Genomic DNA, 18,200 nt, shown 5'->3' on the forward strand with positions numbered 1-18,200 from the left:
GTTTGGCACTCACAACTTTCCCAATCGCCACAATTATTAAAAAAAAAACTGAAGTGGCATCTGAGGGCACAAGCAGTTCAACGCAATAGAAAAACAGAACGGGTGCTCGATTGCTTGCGAATCGTGCTGCTTTCTCGTCTTTGAAGCCACATTAATAATGAAACCGGAGCTTAGCACTCATTCTCCGTTGATTAGGTACATAATCATAGATCAAGCTTGGTGTGGATTCTAATGTCACGTAATAAAGGAGACCTGAAGTGGTACTATGCGTCACAACATGTTGCAGAACCCAATTCCATGCCTTCGTACCGTCATGCTCGTTTAGTACGAACGTTTGTAGATTGGACTACAGAAACAACATTAAAGACATAGAATTATTTAATTCTTACGTTCGTTAGTAACGCCCTTCGTTATGCATTCTTCTGTTCTTTGGGAGCAGGTCACATGAGTTTTGTAGCATGAATTAACATAAATTGCTGTTTCTATTTTACCACAGTCACCGAACGGTGTACTCTATAAACACATCACCTGCATTAAACTTCGTGCCAGCACAATGTATACAATCCTAATTACGTCGAAAAAAAAATACGGGTTTCACGCAAAGAATTTTCTAATGCTTCGTTAGATATTCAACCGTTAAATTTAAAAATAGCACCACCGTGAACGGGACTAACTCCATGACCAAATTTCACTGCAAAATGCGCTCGAATAACTGCACCTTGCAGGTATGCAATATACATTGCATTAGGTTTTAGATGTGTGGTGACATCATTAGTTCAGATTACATTGTTTTTGTAGAATTAGATTTTTAGTCACGTTTACTATGCTTTTTAATGTTAATATTTCACCTCATCAGTCATTCAGTGATGGCCATTTCATTTCTACATCTTTAATGAGAGTTATGAATAGTTGATATTCATGCATTTTTTAAAGATATAAGACTGGTTTTTATCAAAGGACCAACCCTAGAACGAGTTCCGGGGAGGGGGGAGATATGAACTGTCTTATAACTTGAAAAATAAAATTTTCGGCTTCACAAGCCGGAACGTCAATACGACAACAAGGCACGCCATCGTGGGAGGTTTTAAATATTCAGAACCATAGGTCAGCAAAATAAATGGAGCCCACATAGACTCACTCAGTAAATGTTCTTTTATCTTAGGACTCGTTATAGGGCCCAGCCTATTGCCGGAATTTCGGTCACATATAGGTGACCAAAAACATTTTTCTCTGCAAAACATTTTCGCAATAGACTGCTTTCAATAGAGTAAATCAGCCCGACATTTTTCGAATACACCTTAGATAGTCGCCAAAACACCTTGGACGTTTGGCGTGGAATGACCGATCAAACTTTACGTCGATACCTATTACTTTTCGTCTCCACTGTCTCTTTCCTTTCTTGACTATCAACTTCACAGTAATTTAACGAATCCGCATCATATAGAAGAAAATAGCTTGTGGTATACGCATCTCAAATCAAACTTAGGCGTGCGCTTACGCCCCATCTCACTGTTTTGTATCGAACATTTCAGCGTTCTCATTTCACTTACGGTATTGCCACGTGGTTGCGACGTCAAAGAAGATGGTACGTGGGTTGCTCAAGACGACACTTTTTATTGAGTGAACATGTGCATAGGAAAGTGCAAAGTACTAGAAATTCGTGCTTTACACAGATAGCGGTAATCAGAGCATTGGTCGTTGGTAATATGATCTGCGCGAAGGTACGTCGCCATTTATACACGTAGCATCCATATCGTAGGTGTCTCAAGCTTATCAGAAGATTCTAAAATAATCTAGAGTTTTCGCAGACAGCCAAGCGTCCTTTGCGCAAGGCAATTGATTATTATGTGGTGTTTATCGTTTCAAACCCCCCACATGATTATGAGGGATGCCGTATAGTGAAGGACTCCAGAAATTTTGGCAACCTGGGGTTCTTTAACATGCACCCAAATCGCAGCACATGGACCTACAGCATTTTCGCCTCTATCGAAAATAAAGCAGCCGCAGGTGGGACCTGATCCCGCGACCTGCGGGTCAGCAGCCGAGTACCTTAGCTACGGAACCACTACGGCAGTGCCTTTGCGCAAGGCAGTGACATAAAAATACAAGCGAGCGTGGCAGTATAATAAAGTTGCGATAAAATTTCAGCACATGCAACATGTTTTACTGTGGATGCCATTTTCATACAGAACCGTCAGCGGGTGGCCACGCGTTGCAAGATGGATCGACGTCTTTGGGTATTTTGAGTAGGCTAAATTTCTACCTAAAACATACGGCGTGACGACAGCACTCACGTTGACTGTAAACTTTAACGAAACGAAGTGCACACTTTGGTGGGATGATATGCATATCATTAGGAAGCTGTTGTGTATTTCTCAAAGGTCGAGATCCTCAATGGTCAAACAACCCTTCCCTATCACGTGCTGGGTGAAAGGAATATATTCATGTAATGTTTACAGCCAGCCTATAGACCGCAACAACAACTAACGGTGTGGGCCGACATCACTCCTGTAAGTCTCTATAGTGATGTATCCGTTACAGTAAAAAGTAACTAAATACCTCACTCGTTACTCTAATAAAAAAAAGGGGGAACGTTTCACGGCTACACGTTATATAAATACATAAAAAAGGTAACGCATTACTGTTACCGTAACCGAAAAAAAAAACATAACGAATGTTACCTCCGCCGTAGCTCCGAAGTCATCAGTTTTAATCAATGTGTCTTTGCTGCAGAAACCCACAAGGAGAATTTTTAAAACTCAACTTTATGTTTCACACATACTAACCCAAGCAAGGATTATACTCAAAATGTTCAATTAACGATAATTATTTGTACAAATGTACTGAATCTTTGCAATGTTATATATAAGCTTAATGCTGCCTGCACATGTGATGGCTTTTGACTCTGCAGTGACACAGGATGAAACCATTTTTTTTTCATTGGAGGATTACACTCAAAGTGAGGTTCAATAATCCACGGTATTCAAAAAGAAACCATCACTGAACTCTCAAGAAATTTACAAATATCGGCCTTTTCTTGATCCTTCAGCCCCTGAAATAAAGCAAGTCGAAATCGGCACTGTTGGTCCTAGCCACCGGAATGGCCCACCACGCACCAGTAGGCAATCACGGAGGCCTACATTGATGCCTTTTTATTAGAGAGGTAGGGGAGGGGGGTATCGGGAAATGTCGTGGGGAAAAGGGGGGCATTTGCAAGTTTGTGACACCAGATGTCCCTTGCAGAGATGTAAGTCTAGAAAAATCACGTCTTGCAACACACATCTTGCAATAGCAGCCTTTTTTTTAATATGTCTCAGGTTTTATTTTTATTTATATAAGAATTTAAATCATGCCTAGAAATCAAATATACAAACGAACATAGGTTCCCAGCACTCGTAATTGCATTCTTCTATTGAGTCTTTTCCGGAACAAGTCGAGAGTGGCAGTTGCTATTTCGATTGTCTCACACATCTGATGGGTATTGAGCACGTGTACACGCTGTAAAAAAAAACATTGCAAAGTTGAATGTTTTATACATACTTATCAAGCATTCATATTTGTGACGTTTTTAAGAGCAATTTTAATGGGGCCCACTTGCAGGGGGTGTCCCCCTCCCCTGACCAAACACCAAGGGGTCAGGGAGTCAACGTTCTCTGCAGGCGTGGTCAACGGACGCCCAGCTCGTGACCAGTATGGGCTGTGTATCTGAGCAAATATTGCATTTGCTCTCATCTGCACATATGACCATCGACAGGTTTTTGTCTTGGGGGGATGCAAACCCTTCTTTCAACTTGCATCACGACTGAGGGAGCGGGTTGTGTTGGTGTCGCTAGAGTGGGTAGCAAGTGCTGGTGGAGCTTGAAGGACAGGACAGGACAAACAACTTTATTTGGTCCTGAGAGGCAAGGCAGCGGGCCAACTATGTAGGTCCCCACCCAGCCGTTGGCTAGTCCCATGTCGGAACAGAGAGGCCATGCCTCTCCGCTCGTTCACGGGCCCTCTGGACAGCCTGAAGCTGGACGTATTGTCTGGGGTCTGTGATTGCCGTCGTCCAGTCTTCTTCTGTTTTAAAATCCTGTAACGCAGGGCACTGCAAGAGCATGTGACTCAAAGAGCAAAATTCACCACAATCTGGGCAAAGTGGATCAATATCCGGATGAAGCATGCTCAGAAAGCCCCTAGAGGGGTAAGACCCCGTCTGGAGCATGCGGAGCGTGCTTGCTTGTGATCTGTGGAGCTTATGATGGGGAAAGGGAAAAGTCTGTCGCTCTCCTCTGTAATGAGATGTTATCTCGTGAAAAGTAACGAGAGGATCACTGTGGACGAGCTCTCCCGAACCCACCCGAGAGACCACCCCGTCGCGGCTTGTGAAACCTCGCGCACAGTCGTGGGCTATCTCGTTTGGGTTCAGGTGACCCGGCAGTACGTCTGGTCCCATGTGAGCGGGAAACCAGACTATGTGATGAATAACGTCTGAGGGGGGTTTGCTGTGGAGAATTCTGGCTGCCTCTGTGGCTATCAATCCCGATGCGAACGCCCTAACGGCCGCTCGGGAATCGGTGTACACCGTGGTGCGTTTCGTGTCCAGTAATGCCAGCGCTACAGCAGCCTGTTCTGCTACATCGACCAAGGAGGTCTTCACTGAAGCTGCCGAGACAAGTTCTCCCCTGTCATTGACTACTGCCACGGAAAACCCGCTGCCGCCGGCGTGGCGCGCCGCGTCCACAAATGTCTCTGTTCCGGAGAGGTTCTTTATGAAAGCCCTAGCCCTCGCCAACCTACGACCTTTATTGTGTTGGGGATGGATGTTTCGTGGAAGAGGGTCAACAATAAAGGAATTCCTTGTTTAATAATCAAGCTGCGTAGTTTCTCCCTGATTGAAGATAGGACGGAGGCCTGCCGCATCGAGCAGTTTTCTTCCTGTTTTGAAACTCGATAACCGAATTATTTGTGCTGACTTTTGCGCTTCAATTAATTCCGAAGTGGTGTTGTGCACTCCCAACTTCATGAGTTTTTCTGTGCTAGTCGTGATTGGGACGCCGAGCACCTTTTTGACACTTTTGCGCATGAGCGTGTCCAATTTATCCCTTTCCGTTTTGGTCCAATTGAGAGCCGCCACTATGTATATGATATGGCTCATGAGGAAAGCGTGGTGGGCCCTAAGGAGGATATCCTCGCCTATGCCGCCCTTCTTGTTGGACACCCGCATAATTAATCTCAGAATGTTCTCTGTTTTTGTGGTGAGATGGGCTATAGTCTTTGCGTTGCATCTCTTAGAGTCTAATAAAAGCCCCAGAATTTTCATTGAATTGACTCTAGGAATTGTGCGACCATCCTTGGTGCAAACGCTAATGGGCACCTGATCGAGAGGGGTGAGTCCCCTAACACCTCGTCTAGCCTGTCTGTACAGCAGGAGTTCCGACTTTTCCGGCGAAAGCGCCAGTCCCGTACCTTCCAGGAAAGACTCTGTAACGTCCAGAGCCTCCTGTAGAGCTTGTTCAACCGCCGCCTCCGATCCTCCGGGACACCAGATTGTAATGTTGTCAGCATATAAAGCGTGTCCGACATTAGGAACTTTAGAAAGGCTTGCCGACAGCTTGCGCATGGCTATGTTGAATAGAAGGGGGGAGATAACTGCCCCTTGGGGAGTACCCCTTCGTCCGAGTTTGAAAGGCTTCGAGACTGATTGTCCCAGTTTTATTGCCGCCGTCCGACTCTCGAGGAAAGATTCAACGAAGGAGAAGAATTTAACTCCCAGGTTCAAAGCCGATATCTCCTTAAGAATATAGTCGTGTTTGACAGTATCGAATGCTTTAGTGAGGCCCAGTGCGAGGACCCCTTTTACATCTTTGCTTGGAAAGTCAATTATTTGTGTTTTGAGGAGGAGCATGACATCTTGCGTGGAAAGTGAGGGCCTGAAACCTACCATATTATATGGAAATAGGTCATTCCTCTCGATGTAGCGCGATATACTGTTGTGTACTGCATGTTCTGCTACTTTGCTAAGGCAAGAAGTAAGGGAGATCGGGCGGAGGTGATCTAAGCTGGGTGATTTACCTGGCTTGGGGAATAAGACCACTGTGGCCCTCTTCCAAGTTTCTGGTACGACGCCCTCCTCCCATACCCTGTTTATCTCCTTCACTAAGGCCTGAATGGCTATATCATCCAAATTTCTTAAGAGCCGATTCGTAACTCCATCGGGACCTGGGGCAGACCTTCCGTTTAGGCTATGGAGCACTTCCCTGATCTCAGCTTCCGAGAAGGGAGCGTCCAACTCTGGGGAAGGCACACCCTCATACCGGTGGGGGACAGAAGTTGAGCTCTGGCTAAGCGGGAGGTACTTGTTGGCAAGTATCTGAAATTGGGAAGCTTCTGAGATGCCTGCCATTTTCTCCTTATTAATAAGTCGGTCTATGGCTAGTTTCTGATTGCCTTTGGATTGTCCATCATCTAGGAGGTGTTTGAAGAGGGTCCATTTGCCTCCTTTGCGCATTTTCCCGTCCGCAGCCGAGCAGGCGTCCCTCCATTGTTGTTTATGGAGTTCGGAGCAGTGCTCCTCAATATGCCGATTGAGCTCCGCAATCTTTTTCCGTAGCCTGCGATTTAGCCTTTGTTTTTTCCATCTCGCGATGAGAGAGCGTTTGGCGTCCAGGAGGTGCGCTAACCTTGCATCCATCCCCGGAGCATCAAATTCTGTTACTATTTCTTTGGTGGCCTTCTCGACATCCTTCTGGATTTGTACGAGAAGTTCACTGAAGGTGTCATGTACTGACTCATCTTCACCTCTGATTTGCCTAAAAAGGTCCCAGTCTGTATATTTATAGGTTCTTGGGGGTGGTGCTCTTATTTCCATCCGGAGTTCTATGATGCTGTGGTCGCTTCCCAAGTTCTCCTGTAAGTTGGACCACTCGACCACCGCATTTCTAGTGAAGCTGAGATCAGGCATCGTGTCTCTGGCGACCGAGTTTCCCAGCCTCGTGGGAAAACGCGGGTCGGAGATAAGCGTTAGGTTTGAGTCTATACTGGCTGCAACTAGATTGGCCCCTTTCTTTGTCCTCGTAACATAGCCCCAAGACGGATGGGGAGCGTTGAAATCCCCAGCTACTATTAAAGGGTGCGATCTGGCGGCAGTTGCGACCCTATGAAGGAGTGAGCGGATATTATGTTTATAAGCCGAAGGAGGGCTATACAGGTTAAAAACGAATATGTTGCTTCGGATTTTGCCGTTGGGGATGATTTCAATTAATTGTGCCTCAAGACCGGATCTCTTATCCGAGTCGCAAATTTTGACTTCGTGCTGCTCAAAGGAGGCATCTTTCCTGACCAACGTGGCGATACCTCTGCCATTTGCGCCTTTTTGGCTAATCGAACGGTAGCCCGAGAGAACTACCTTCTCGCTAAGTGTTTCCTGCAAGAGCAAGACGGGCGGCATTGACGCCTGTGCTTTGATGAGCTGCAGTAGAGCAGCTTTACGCCTTAAGAAACTTGCGCAATTCCACTGCCAGATAGTTATGTTTCCGGTTTGGCCCGCCATTTTGAATATTATTGAAGGAACATAGCCTGCGGCGAACTCGTAGCGTCCGAATCCTGCTGCACTATCTTGGCTTTTGCAATCGTACCAGTGTTGGTCGTCTTGAGTTTGCTAGAGTCAATCATTTTCATTTTAGATTCGAGGATTCCTACTCGACGTGTCAGGTGGGAGACGCTCCCGTCCATACGTTCGATTGTGCTAGATTGAATGGCTAAGGCCTCTCTCACCTGCTTGAGCGATTCCTCAATCGCCGTTAAAGACGCGAGTACATTTTTCTCAGGGACCTGAGCGGGGGACTCGTCACTTTGCATTGCCACGCTTTCCGCGATCGCGGGGGGCGAAACGGCCTTGCGCTTATTCGACCCTCCTGCTTGAACCGGTATGGGTGTGGCTACTTCACGGGGTTCACGCGAGTTGCGGAAGAGCTCGAACTCGGCCCTCAGCGTTCGTAGTGCTTCTTTAAGTTCTGCATTTTCTTTTTTAAGCATTAAAATCTCGGATTGTTCTCTTTTTTGCTCTGGTAAAATGCCCTGCGTTACCTTTTGGCCGCTTGGGATGTTCATCCTGGCCTTGTCCGCCCAAGACATTTGCTTCTGAACGCCGCCCTTGGAACCCGATCGTCCTCTCGAATGGGAGCGACTGCTGCCCTTGTCACGCCCTCTGGAGCGAGAGTGCGATTTGCTGCCGGAGCGTCCTCTGGAGCGGGAGCGTCCTCTAGATGCCGATCTGCTGCGATGAGCGCTGGAGAATGATTCTTCTTCCGCCAGTCCTTCTTCGCCTCCAGCTGTGTCGGAGCCACGCCGCGCGCGCCTACGGCGGCGCCGCCGTCTTTGGCGCACGATGTAGGGCACTTGGAAGCGCTTTCTGCACTTGCGGTCCGCCGTTGGGTGCGCTCCGCCACAGATGGCACACGTGGGATCACACTGATGATCCGGTGATGGTGACTGCATGCCGCATCCGCGGCATTTCTTCTGTTCATCGCCCTTGGGGCAAACATCGGACCTGTGGCCCAAATCACCACATGCATAGCACACGTCCACTTGCCTGCGATACAAGGAACAAGGGTATCGAACACCATCACACACGACGTGCTGGGGGACCTTTTGTCCGTCAAACAACACGATCACTGTTGGTGTCTTCTTGATTCTTCGAACCCCCAGAGCGTCAGGGTTCCTCCGGTTGACGATCATCTCTGTCAGTTCTGCGTCACTGAGATCCACGTTGATTCCACGGATCCCTCCTTTACATGTGTTGTCAGACGCAGCCACGTAAGCCACCAAGCCTATGACAGTCGAGCCCATACTTATCTCTTGAACCCTGGCGTAGGCGCGCGCATTCGCCTCGAACGGCGTGGCAACGACGAAAATGTTCTGGAAGGGGTTCGTGCACAGCGTGTCGTCGAACACCTGCTCTGCTGTTAGGGAAGCCGCCTTTGCGAGCGAGCGCTTGAAGATAAGAAGGTCTGTCTTCTTGACATTCATCCCTCCACGTGGCCGTATAATGGTTTTAAAGTGATCCCTGGGAAGGTTTGGGATCCTGGAAGCTTTCACAACACGCCTCAACACGTTCTGTGAGGCGGCAGTGCGGGAGCCGCCTTTACCGCTTCCTGTCGCTGACGTGGGCGCATTACCAGCGTTACAATCCGCCCGCTCGGCAAGTTTCTTCTTCTTGCTGGCTACTTCAATCCATCCCGCGCACTCCGCTTCTTCCGGATTGATGTCCATGCCTTCTACAACCGACACATTGGGGTTGGAGGCCATTCTTCAGCTCGACGACGCGTTAGGCGTCGTCGCGACGCTGTTGCAGCGCCCGAGAAACGCGTCGATGCGCGAGGCGTCTGCGTGGCGTGGGTAAAAGTCCTGGGGATGTCCAAAAATTTCACCCACCGGTAAGATGTTGGTATCTGCTGGTTCACTACAACAAACGGCGTCGAATGATGCACAGTTCTTGCTAGTTGAGGCAAAAAATCCGTGCCAGAACACTTTGGAGCTTGAAGGGTTGCACCACCCGCCTCGCCCACGCCCATGTCTACACTTCATTCATTGAACACTGTGCTGAGAACTAGTTGAATAAATGCGCAGATTTGTTTCCTTCCGCATCCTATACCACTGCATAAAAGATTCTCACATTGTGAAAAGAAGGTATTTTGATTCGTTTGAAGGAAAGTTACATTCAAAGCATGACAGATACTTAGAAAAGCGGTTTCATGCAATCGCAACAAGAAAACTCGAAGCAGAGGTGCTTCTTTTTTGTGCAGCGTATAGTGTAAAAGTAAGATCGGATTCGGAAAAAGCGAAATGTGTGACGTGCGTCACTGCTTGCTCATTGTTCAAAGAAAGAAGGTTTCATAAAGTATGACGTAGCCAACAACAGCAACAAACTGCTGCATCTTAATTTAAAAAAAAGCAAAGTGCTGCGAATTTACGGTAGAACATGGACATAGATTGAAATACGCACTATTTTTTTATGAAGGCAAAATAAAAACTACTTTGCAAAACGCTTTGCATTCATCGGGATGTCGACACATCTGTGTAGTGTCATTTATGCTATTTGGATGAAAATCCCTGAATTTCAACAAATTAATAAACCTGTGGCAGAAGAGCCTTTTGAATTTTCAGTTTCGGTTTCTGTGCCGCCGACGCCGCCGCCGGCAACGAAAATTGGCCGCACGCCGCCGCCGATGAAAAAACCGGCGTGCGCTGACAACGCCGCCGCCGCCGACTCTGGACGACCCCCACGCCGCCGCCGGTCGAAATCGCCTCGGCGCACACCTCTACCTGGGTTAGGTTAGGTTGAGTTATGTTCAAGCTAGGTAGCATCGTGAAACTACCGAAAACGACATCTAACTAGATAGTGTTGTAGCGAGTGCAAAACTGCGATAGGTGAAATATTGTGAAAGCACAAAAAACGGCATAGAACTAGCCAGATACTGCGTCTTGTACCGTTACAAGTGCGAAACTGCTATGTTGTGATATTCTCGTGAAAGCGCATGTAAGCATCGTGAAACCTTAAAGAACGATGTCATTAGCGAGATACAGCGTTCTGTACTGTACTAAGTTGGTGAAAAACTGTGAGGTTATGAAAATATCGTAGTTCTGAACGAAACAGTGTAACAGAGCGTTTTTAGATACAAAAGCGAAGGTTAGGTAAAGTTATGAAGCGTCATAAAACCACATTAAACAATGTCAGCTATTAAGATTCAGTGTTTTTCATCTTTACAAGTCGGAAACTGCGATATCTTATGTGAAAGCGCATGATACCGTCATAATGTTGCAGAAAGCATTGTAAAGTAGCGAGTAAAACGTTTTCTAACGATAGAAGTGCTAAGGTTAGGTTAGAGTAAGTTAGTTTAAGCTAGGTAGCGTCGGGAAACCACCAAAAACGACGTCATCTAACGAGATAGTGTTGTTTTATTGCGAGTACGAAACTGCAATAGGTGAAATGTTGTGAAAGCACACAAAACGGCATGAACAAGCCAAATACTGCGTGTTGTACCGTTACAAGTGCGAAACTGCTATGTTGTGATATTCTCGTGAAAGCGCATGCAAGCATCGTGAAACCTTAAATAACGATGTCATTAGCGAGATACAGCGTTCTGTACTGTACTACGTTGGTGAAAAACTGCGAGGTCATGCAAATATCGTAATGGTGAACGAAACAGTGTAACAGAGCGTTTTTAAATACAAGTGTGAAGGTTAGGTTAGGTTAAGTTATGAAGCGTCATAAAACCACATTAAACAATGTCGGCTATTGAGATGCAGTGTTTTTCACCATTAGAAGTCGGAAACTGCGATATCTAAAGTGAAAGCGCATGAAACCGTCGTAATGTTTCAGAAAGCATTGTAAAGTAGCGAGTAAAACGTTTTCTATTGCTAGAAGTGCGAAGGTTAAGTTAGGTTGAGTTATGTTATTTTAAGCTAGGTAGCGTCGTCAAACTACTGAAAACGACGTCATCTAACGAGATAGTGTTGTTTTGTTGCGAGTGCAAAACTGCGATATGTGAAAGATTGTGAAAGCACACAAAACGGCGTGAACTAGCCAGATACTGCGTCTTTTACTGTTACAAGTGCGAAACTGCTATTTTGTTCGAGCACAACCATTCCATTAGATGAGAATCGATGACATGCAGAACCCACGTGGCTAATATGTAATTGTTATCACAATGTAATCGACAAAGTAATGCTGTAAACAGCAGCAGAGGCAAGCATGAGTAGTCGTGGTGCAACTTTGAAGCTCGTGCAAAGGCCATTTTGTCTGTGCCTGCATTCACACGGTGCCAAAACCGTTTCATTCTGGCATGGCATGAGAGAGCGTGCTGTGATGAGCGCATATGCTGTCCCACATCTGGATAGAACGGAGAACATAAACAGGCATTTCTTTGTGAGCAGCGAAATGAGCAGCAGATCTGGCCCTTCACGTCAGCCACGAGGAAGCCAAATAACATAGAAGTTAATCTCCTGCAAATATTTTTCTGGCATCCCACTTTCCTCAGGCTGAGCAACATGGCACACGAAAATTTGTTGGCATTTCCGCCCCTATCTGCCACCACACGTTAATATGGACATTCCGTGCCTTCACAGGTGGAGCGTGCCGAGCCTTCAACATTGGAGAGCTGTTGACCCGTGGTCTGCATTCCAAGACTTGTTTAGGTCAGTGTGTTGGCTATCGCTTGGACACCAGTGCTAGTACAGAGTGGCAAGTTTCGAAATGTCTCGTAAATGCTTTCTATTCATAAAAACCAGAAAAGCTGAAATCTCAAAGTGACGCTTTCCTTAAGGGTTGAGCACCTTAACCATATCTGTCTGTCAGTCGGTCTGTGTAGTATCTATCTGATCGATCGATTTATTCTAGCCTATTAAGTTTGGGTGCTCTGTGATCATCTCCTTAACTTGACACCTTAGGTCAGCAACTCACTTATGAGTCAACTTAGTCGAGACTCGCTCATACTCAAATAAGCCATGTGCTTGAGTGAGTAGGGGTGAGTAATATTTTAGCGCGGCTGCATTTCCGATGGAGGCGGAAATGTTGTAGGCCCGTGTGCTCAGATTTGGGTGCACGTTAAAGAACCCCAGGTGGTCCAAATTTCCGGAGTCCTCCACTACGGCGTCTCTCATAATCATATGGTGGTTTTGGGACGTTAAACCCCACAAATCAATCAATCAGTAATAATTTAGCGAGCTTCATGTCGAGCGAGTCTGGTTTAAGAAAACTTTGGTGGGTTAGAATGAGCCCCAGGCGCGAAGTATGTATAAGTGAGTTTGAGTGAGCTCTAATTTTTTGCCAACTAATGTTTGACATGAATCAAAACTTGCATGACAGGAAAGAGTATGTTATAAAAGAGTTTGATTCAGCAATTCACTGACATTTGGTTTCTATAATATACAAGATGTTTATTTACACTACTTACAAATACGTTAGAGAGCCAAGAATCTATGGTTGACTGTTTTCGAAAAGCCTCTTGTCACTGTCTTTTCGACCACTGATTCACCCTGCACCGACCGCTTGTCTTCCTCTATTGCTTGCTGCACCGCGTAGTGTACCAAGGGTCGGTAATGCAGTTTCCTTTACATATTGGGCGTGAGGCCCACCACCGGAGGCGCGAGTGCTGAAATCGCTGTGTCGTGCAGGGTTGGATCACGTGATCTCGCCTCGCACTGGCAAAGGAAAGCTGGCGGTTGCATGTGTGATTCTACCGTGACTTTGCGGGGTCTTCATTTTCGAACAGCGTTGTTTTGCTCTGGCTTCATGTGTGCGGACTTCTGCAGACAGGCTACACAATCCGGAAAGACAGAAAAATTTACCGGCGACATGCCACAGTGCGCTACATACGTGAAGGTACTCTCACGGCGGCTTGCAGTGCCATTGTCTCCTCTCTCTTTTTGTGTTTTGGTTGTTATCAACAATGCGGTTAACATGAGCACCGACCATGAATGCTCGCATAAAAGCGGAACATTTAGGTTTCCGCACGGGAACCCTGTCACAACTAATAATGAATGTGCGAAAAGTCCAATTATATATATTTCAAAATAGAATATAGGTGTGTGTATCTGGGGGAAGTTGCTGTCATTGTCATTACACTCAAGAATGTGCCCCGTTGTTGTCCGATTTGTGAGGGAGTCTAGATATAGCCCGGAAGTTCAATTCTTTTCCCTTTATTTTGGTAATGTCACCTTATTCCAGTCTATTTCTTTGCAGTTGCTTCTGTTTGTTCGGCCAGCACGTTGGACGCAACTTTCCTTCTTACATCATACATGTGTCGCTCCAGTTAGAGCTACTTTTCTCGCCAAGGTAACCTAACAGTAGCCTGTGCCACTCTCACCCTCCTCCCCGGCTCTCGTTCTCTATGTGTGTACTCGACCACACTGGTTTCCGTCCACCAGTAGCGTAGCCAGGGGGTGGCACACCAGGCCCATGCCTCTGCCCTCCCAATATTTTCCTATGGAATATAGGGGAGCAGAAAATAACGGTGTACCACATCTACTTGCATAGCTGGGACCCATTCAATCGAGGTGACGCCCCTTCGAAAAAATTTCTGGCATGGCCTCTGCCATCTGTGTCCTCAGCTCACAGGGTTCTTTGCTTATAGATTACGTCTGTAGGATGGGCCCATAGCAACTGTCACTTCCTCTCAATGCTGTTCTGATCTACAGGCAAAAATTTGGTAAGCTTCGAAAACTGATTCATCTACTAAGAGCTGCCATGAAATATTGCACAGTCGTTGAATAAAGCCTAAAAGAAAAAAAAACTGGACACTCCCTATTTTATTGAAAGCTCTGAGCCACCCGCCCCTTTTTTTTGTCTTGAAGTTGCGTCGTCCTGGCCACGGTCCTGGCGATGGACATTTGCAGTACTGTCACTAGGTCAACGGGTGCACGCCATTGTTACTTTACCTGGTCGAACGCGCCTTAGAGGAAGAGATGAAGTGATACCTAACCCCACGGTGGGGAAAAAAACAAGGTGGGAATTCGGGGAAGGGGAGGTGTAGTGATTCGAAAATTTCTTGGTTTGGAATTCTAACCCGTGCAGGGAATCCTGAATAGGCCACCTTTACCATTTTACACCGGTGCTTTATGAAAAAGCGTATTGAGATTTGGAAGGGGCTGTTATCCCTAGTCACGGGACACTGCACATAATGTTCACTTACTCATGCGTTTGTTCGCTGCCTAATGATCAGTATCAGTGTAATCACTGATGTCTAAATATGCTTCTGGAAATAATTTGGATCAGTGTATGACATTTCTGCTTCCTGAAAAACAAAACTAAATTGTGCACCAGTTTTTTTTTCTTTTACCACCTCTGCTCTTCGGTTTCAGGAATCTCCCAAATCTCATGGTCACAAGCTTGGCAGATCCATATTTAAATTCACAGAGTCTGTCAAATGGTTTTACAGGCACAGCAAATGGTAATATGGACTTTATCGTTGTTGGCTCAGTGGAGTGGTTCAAAATATTACTTTCGTTGAAACATGAGTGCTCATGTTTACTTGCAAGATGTTTCAGCGCGCGAACAAAGGAAAAAGGACAGTTGAAAAAGCTCACTCTAAATTGGTCAAGCGGGGCATCGCTAACCTTTCACCACCCGAGATTCAGTGAACGATGTGGTTACGATGTGGTTGGACACGGCGCTCTTCTCGGCCGTCACTCACTCTGTTCAATGTATCAGGTGCTGATCGGGCTCATGGCAGCGGCGGCGACGTATGCTACACCCGTGGCATTTCGACCGATCGACACATGGCCAGCGGCTCTTGGCATTCCACAAGCGACTACGCATGATCTACTAGATTCACCAAGCACCTCGGAGCGGTGCCATCTGCGCATCGAAACGAGCTGGATGACAAAGCATCGTGGTACGCTTCCGGATCCGCCTACTGCTGGCTACAAAAGGGAGCCCCTGAACCAATGCCCACTGGGACACGGCGCTCTTCTCGGCCGTCACTCACTCTGTTCAATGTATCAGGTGCTGATCGGGCTCATGGCAGCGGCGGCGACGTATGCTACACCCGTGGCATTTCGACCGATCGACACATGGCCAGCGGCTCTTGGCATTCCACAAGCGACTACGCATGATCTACTAGATTCACCAAGCACCTCGGAGCGGTGCCATCTGCGCATCGAAACGAGCTGGATGACAAAGCATCGTGGTACGCTTCCGGATCCGCCTACTGCTGGCTACAAAAGGGAGCCCCTGAACCAATGCCCACTGGGACACGGCGCTCTTCTCGGCCGTCACTCACTCTGTTCAATGTATCAGGTTAGTTATTTATGCCGTTGTAATTGCTTTAGAAGCAGTGATGACATGCTTCTTAGAGTGTCGTGTCCCATTAACGGTAAATGGCTTATCTGGACGTGCTATGCTGTTTCTCGCGAGTGTATGGCTGCCGCATTGAATTGGTCTGTCTTGGAGGGTTACGATGTGGCCTCTCAGACATTACTACTCTTGGCTGGTGACATAGAACAAAACCCTGGCCCTATGTCTGTGCCTGAGCGAGAACAGATAAGTAAAATCGAAGAAATGCTAAAGGTGCTACAGTCAGGGCAGGTAACCGTGTTGGAAAAGCTGTCGGGCATTGCTAAAACTCAGGATGAGCTTCGGAAAAAGCTGGACGACGTGATTACTAAAACTAATGTAATTGAAAAGCGCCTTACTACACTAGAGGAAACAGAAAAGAAGTTCGCTGACAAACTAGACGACTTAGAAAACAGAAGCCGGAGAACAAACTTGGTATTCTTTGGAATACCAGATAGTCATCCAAAGGAAACTTGGGAAGAATCCGAAAATCTAGTTAAGTCTGTCTGTACGGATGTATTAAAGCTGGAAAATATAGCAATAGAAAGGGCTCATCGTCTCGGGGCCTACAAAACAGAAAGAATTCGTCCAATAATTGCTAGCTTTTCAGGATCGAAATCAAGAGAATCTGTTCTGCGAAATGCATACAGATTCAAGGGGACGTCATACAGCGTATCAGAAGACTTCAGCAAGGCAGTTCAAGAAAAACGCCGGCAGCTTTGGAAGTACAGTAAAGAAAAACAGCTCGACAAGAAAAATCGTGTACATTTAAGTTACGATAAGCTGGTAATCAATGGACAAGCATTTGCCTGGGATACTGACATGCACCAACCAGTTCCTCTTCGGGCGCATGCTCAGATATTGGGGCGGAAATGACATGATCATTCTAGCTTAAGAACAAATGGGAAATATACCATCACAAAAAGCTTTACACCAGTATTGTTGGTGGTCAATTGTCGAAGCCTAAAAAACAAAACTGATGAGTTTACAATCTTACTTGAAACGGTGAAAGCGCAAATCGTTATGGGTACCGAATCATGGCTTGACGACACAGTATTGGATGTAGAAATATTTCCGCCAGGTTTTACAGTGTACCGTAAAGATAGAAACAGGCACGGTGGTGGCGTGTTTCTTTTAATTTCAAGTAGCCTTGCCAGCGAAGAAGTTGTTTTTGATAATGAAACTGAATCAGTATGGTGCCGCGTCCAATTTCCCCAGGGAAACAACATCGTTTTTGGATCATTTTACCGCCCACCTGACCACAACAATGAATCTTTGATTCAACTTTCCGACATACTATCACAAATATCTCACTGCGTAATACTGGGAGGGGATTTCAATCTGCCCGATATGAAATGGGATTCCGACTGTGTAGCCCCACAAAAAAATCGAAATTGTTCTGCCTTTTCAGAACTAATGAGTGTCTATGGGCTACAACAATATGTGAACGAACCAACTCGGATTAACGCTTTACTAGATCTTTTACTAAGCAATGACGAAAATGTTATTGTTCACACAAACGTATGTCCAGGAATTAGTGATCATAGTTGCGTTGTTGCAGAGTTAAACGTTTCTAGAATACCTGCGTGTAAGCAAACCCCTCGAAATGTTTTCATGTACGACAGAGGGGACTTTAATGCCATTTCCGAAGAGCTGGTCTTGTATTATCCCACTTTTTTATGCATATCGGAGTCATGCGGCATGGATGAATTGTGGCAAATTTTCCGTGACAAGGTTACAGAGCTGGTGAATATGTACGTACCTCAGAGGTGTCTAAGATGCAGAAAGAGGCACAAACCCTGGTTCAACTCTGAGATACGCAAACTTGTTAGAAAAGCAGCGAATGCCCATAAAAGGTTTCTTAAAAAGAGAACAGCACTAAATAAAACAAAGCTCAAAAGTGTAAACAAAGAGCTTAAGTTAAAACTAAAACAGGCAAAGCGTGTCTTCTTTGACAAGCTAAACACAGACTTGAAGTGTAATCCAAAATTCTTTTGGAAGTATGTCAAGAGCAACAGAAAAGACGACACAGCTATCCCTGACCTTTTAACCCAGGAAAAAACTATAACGGATGACTTGGAGAAAGCTGAAGCATTTAACGCCTATTTTCAGTCAGTGTTTTCAAAAAGAACTGAACACTCTCCAATGCTACCTTCAAAAAATATTGGTAATGAAATGGCGGAAATTGAAATCGATTACGCTGGTTTGGATAGTCTGCTGCGTACTCTGGACACCTCTAAGGCTACAGGGCCTGACGGTATATCATCTCATGTACTTAAAAAGTGTCACGTTATTATTGCACAATATTTATGCATAATGTACAAGTTGTCTCTAGACACCGGCGTTATTCCAAGGGATTGGAAAACAGCCAATGTGGTTCCTG

General features: G+C 46.0%; 1 protein-coding gene across 1 annotated transcript; it reads left to right on the top strand.

The window, feature by feature from the left end:
• The first annotated feature begins 15,152 nt into the window (after positions 1-15,152).
• On the top strand, positions 15,153-16,733 carry LOC142790224 (uncharacterized). Its single transcript, XM_075885202.1, has one exon. It carries the CDS (start codon positions 15,185-15,187, stop codon positions 16,691-16,693), a length of 1,509 nt encoding a protein of 502 aa, XP_075741317.1. The 5' UTR covers positions 15,153-15,184; the 3' UTR covers positions 16,694-16,733.
• Positions 16,734-18,200: the final 1,467 nt, after the last annotated feature.

This window comes from Rhipicephalus microplus, unplaced genomic scaffold (assembly GCF_043290135.1).
Source record: "Rhipicephalus microplus isolate Deutch F79 unplaced genomic scaffold, USDA_Rmic scaffold_84, whole genome shotgun sequence".
In the NCBI taxonomy this organism is placed as follows: Eukaryota; Metazoa; Arthropoda; class Arachnida; order Ixodida; family Ixodidae; genus Rhipicephalus; species Rhipicephalus microplus.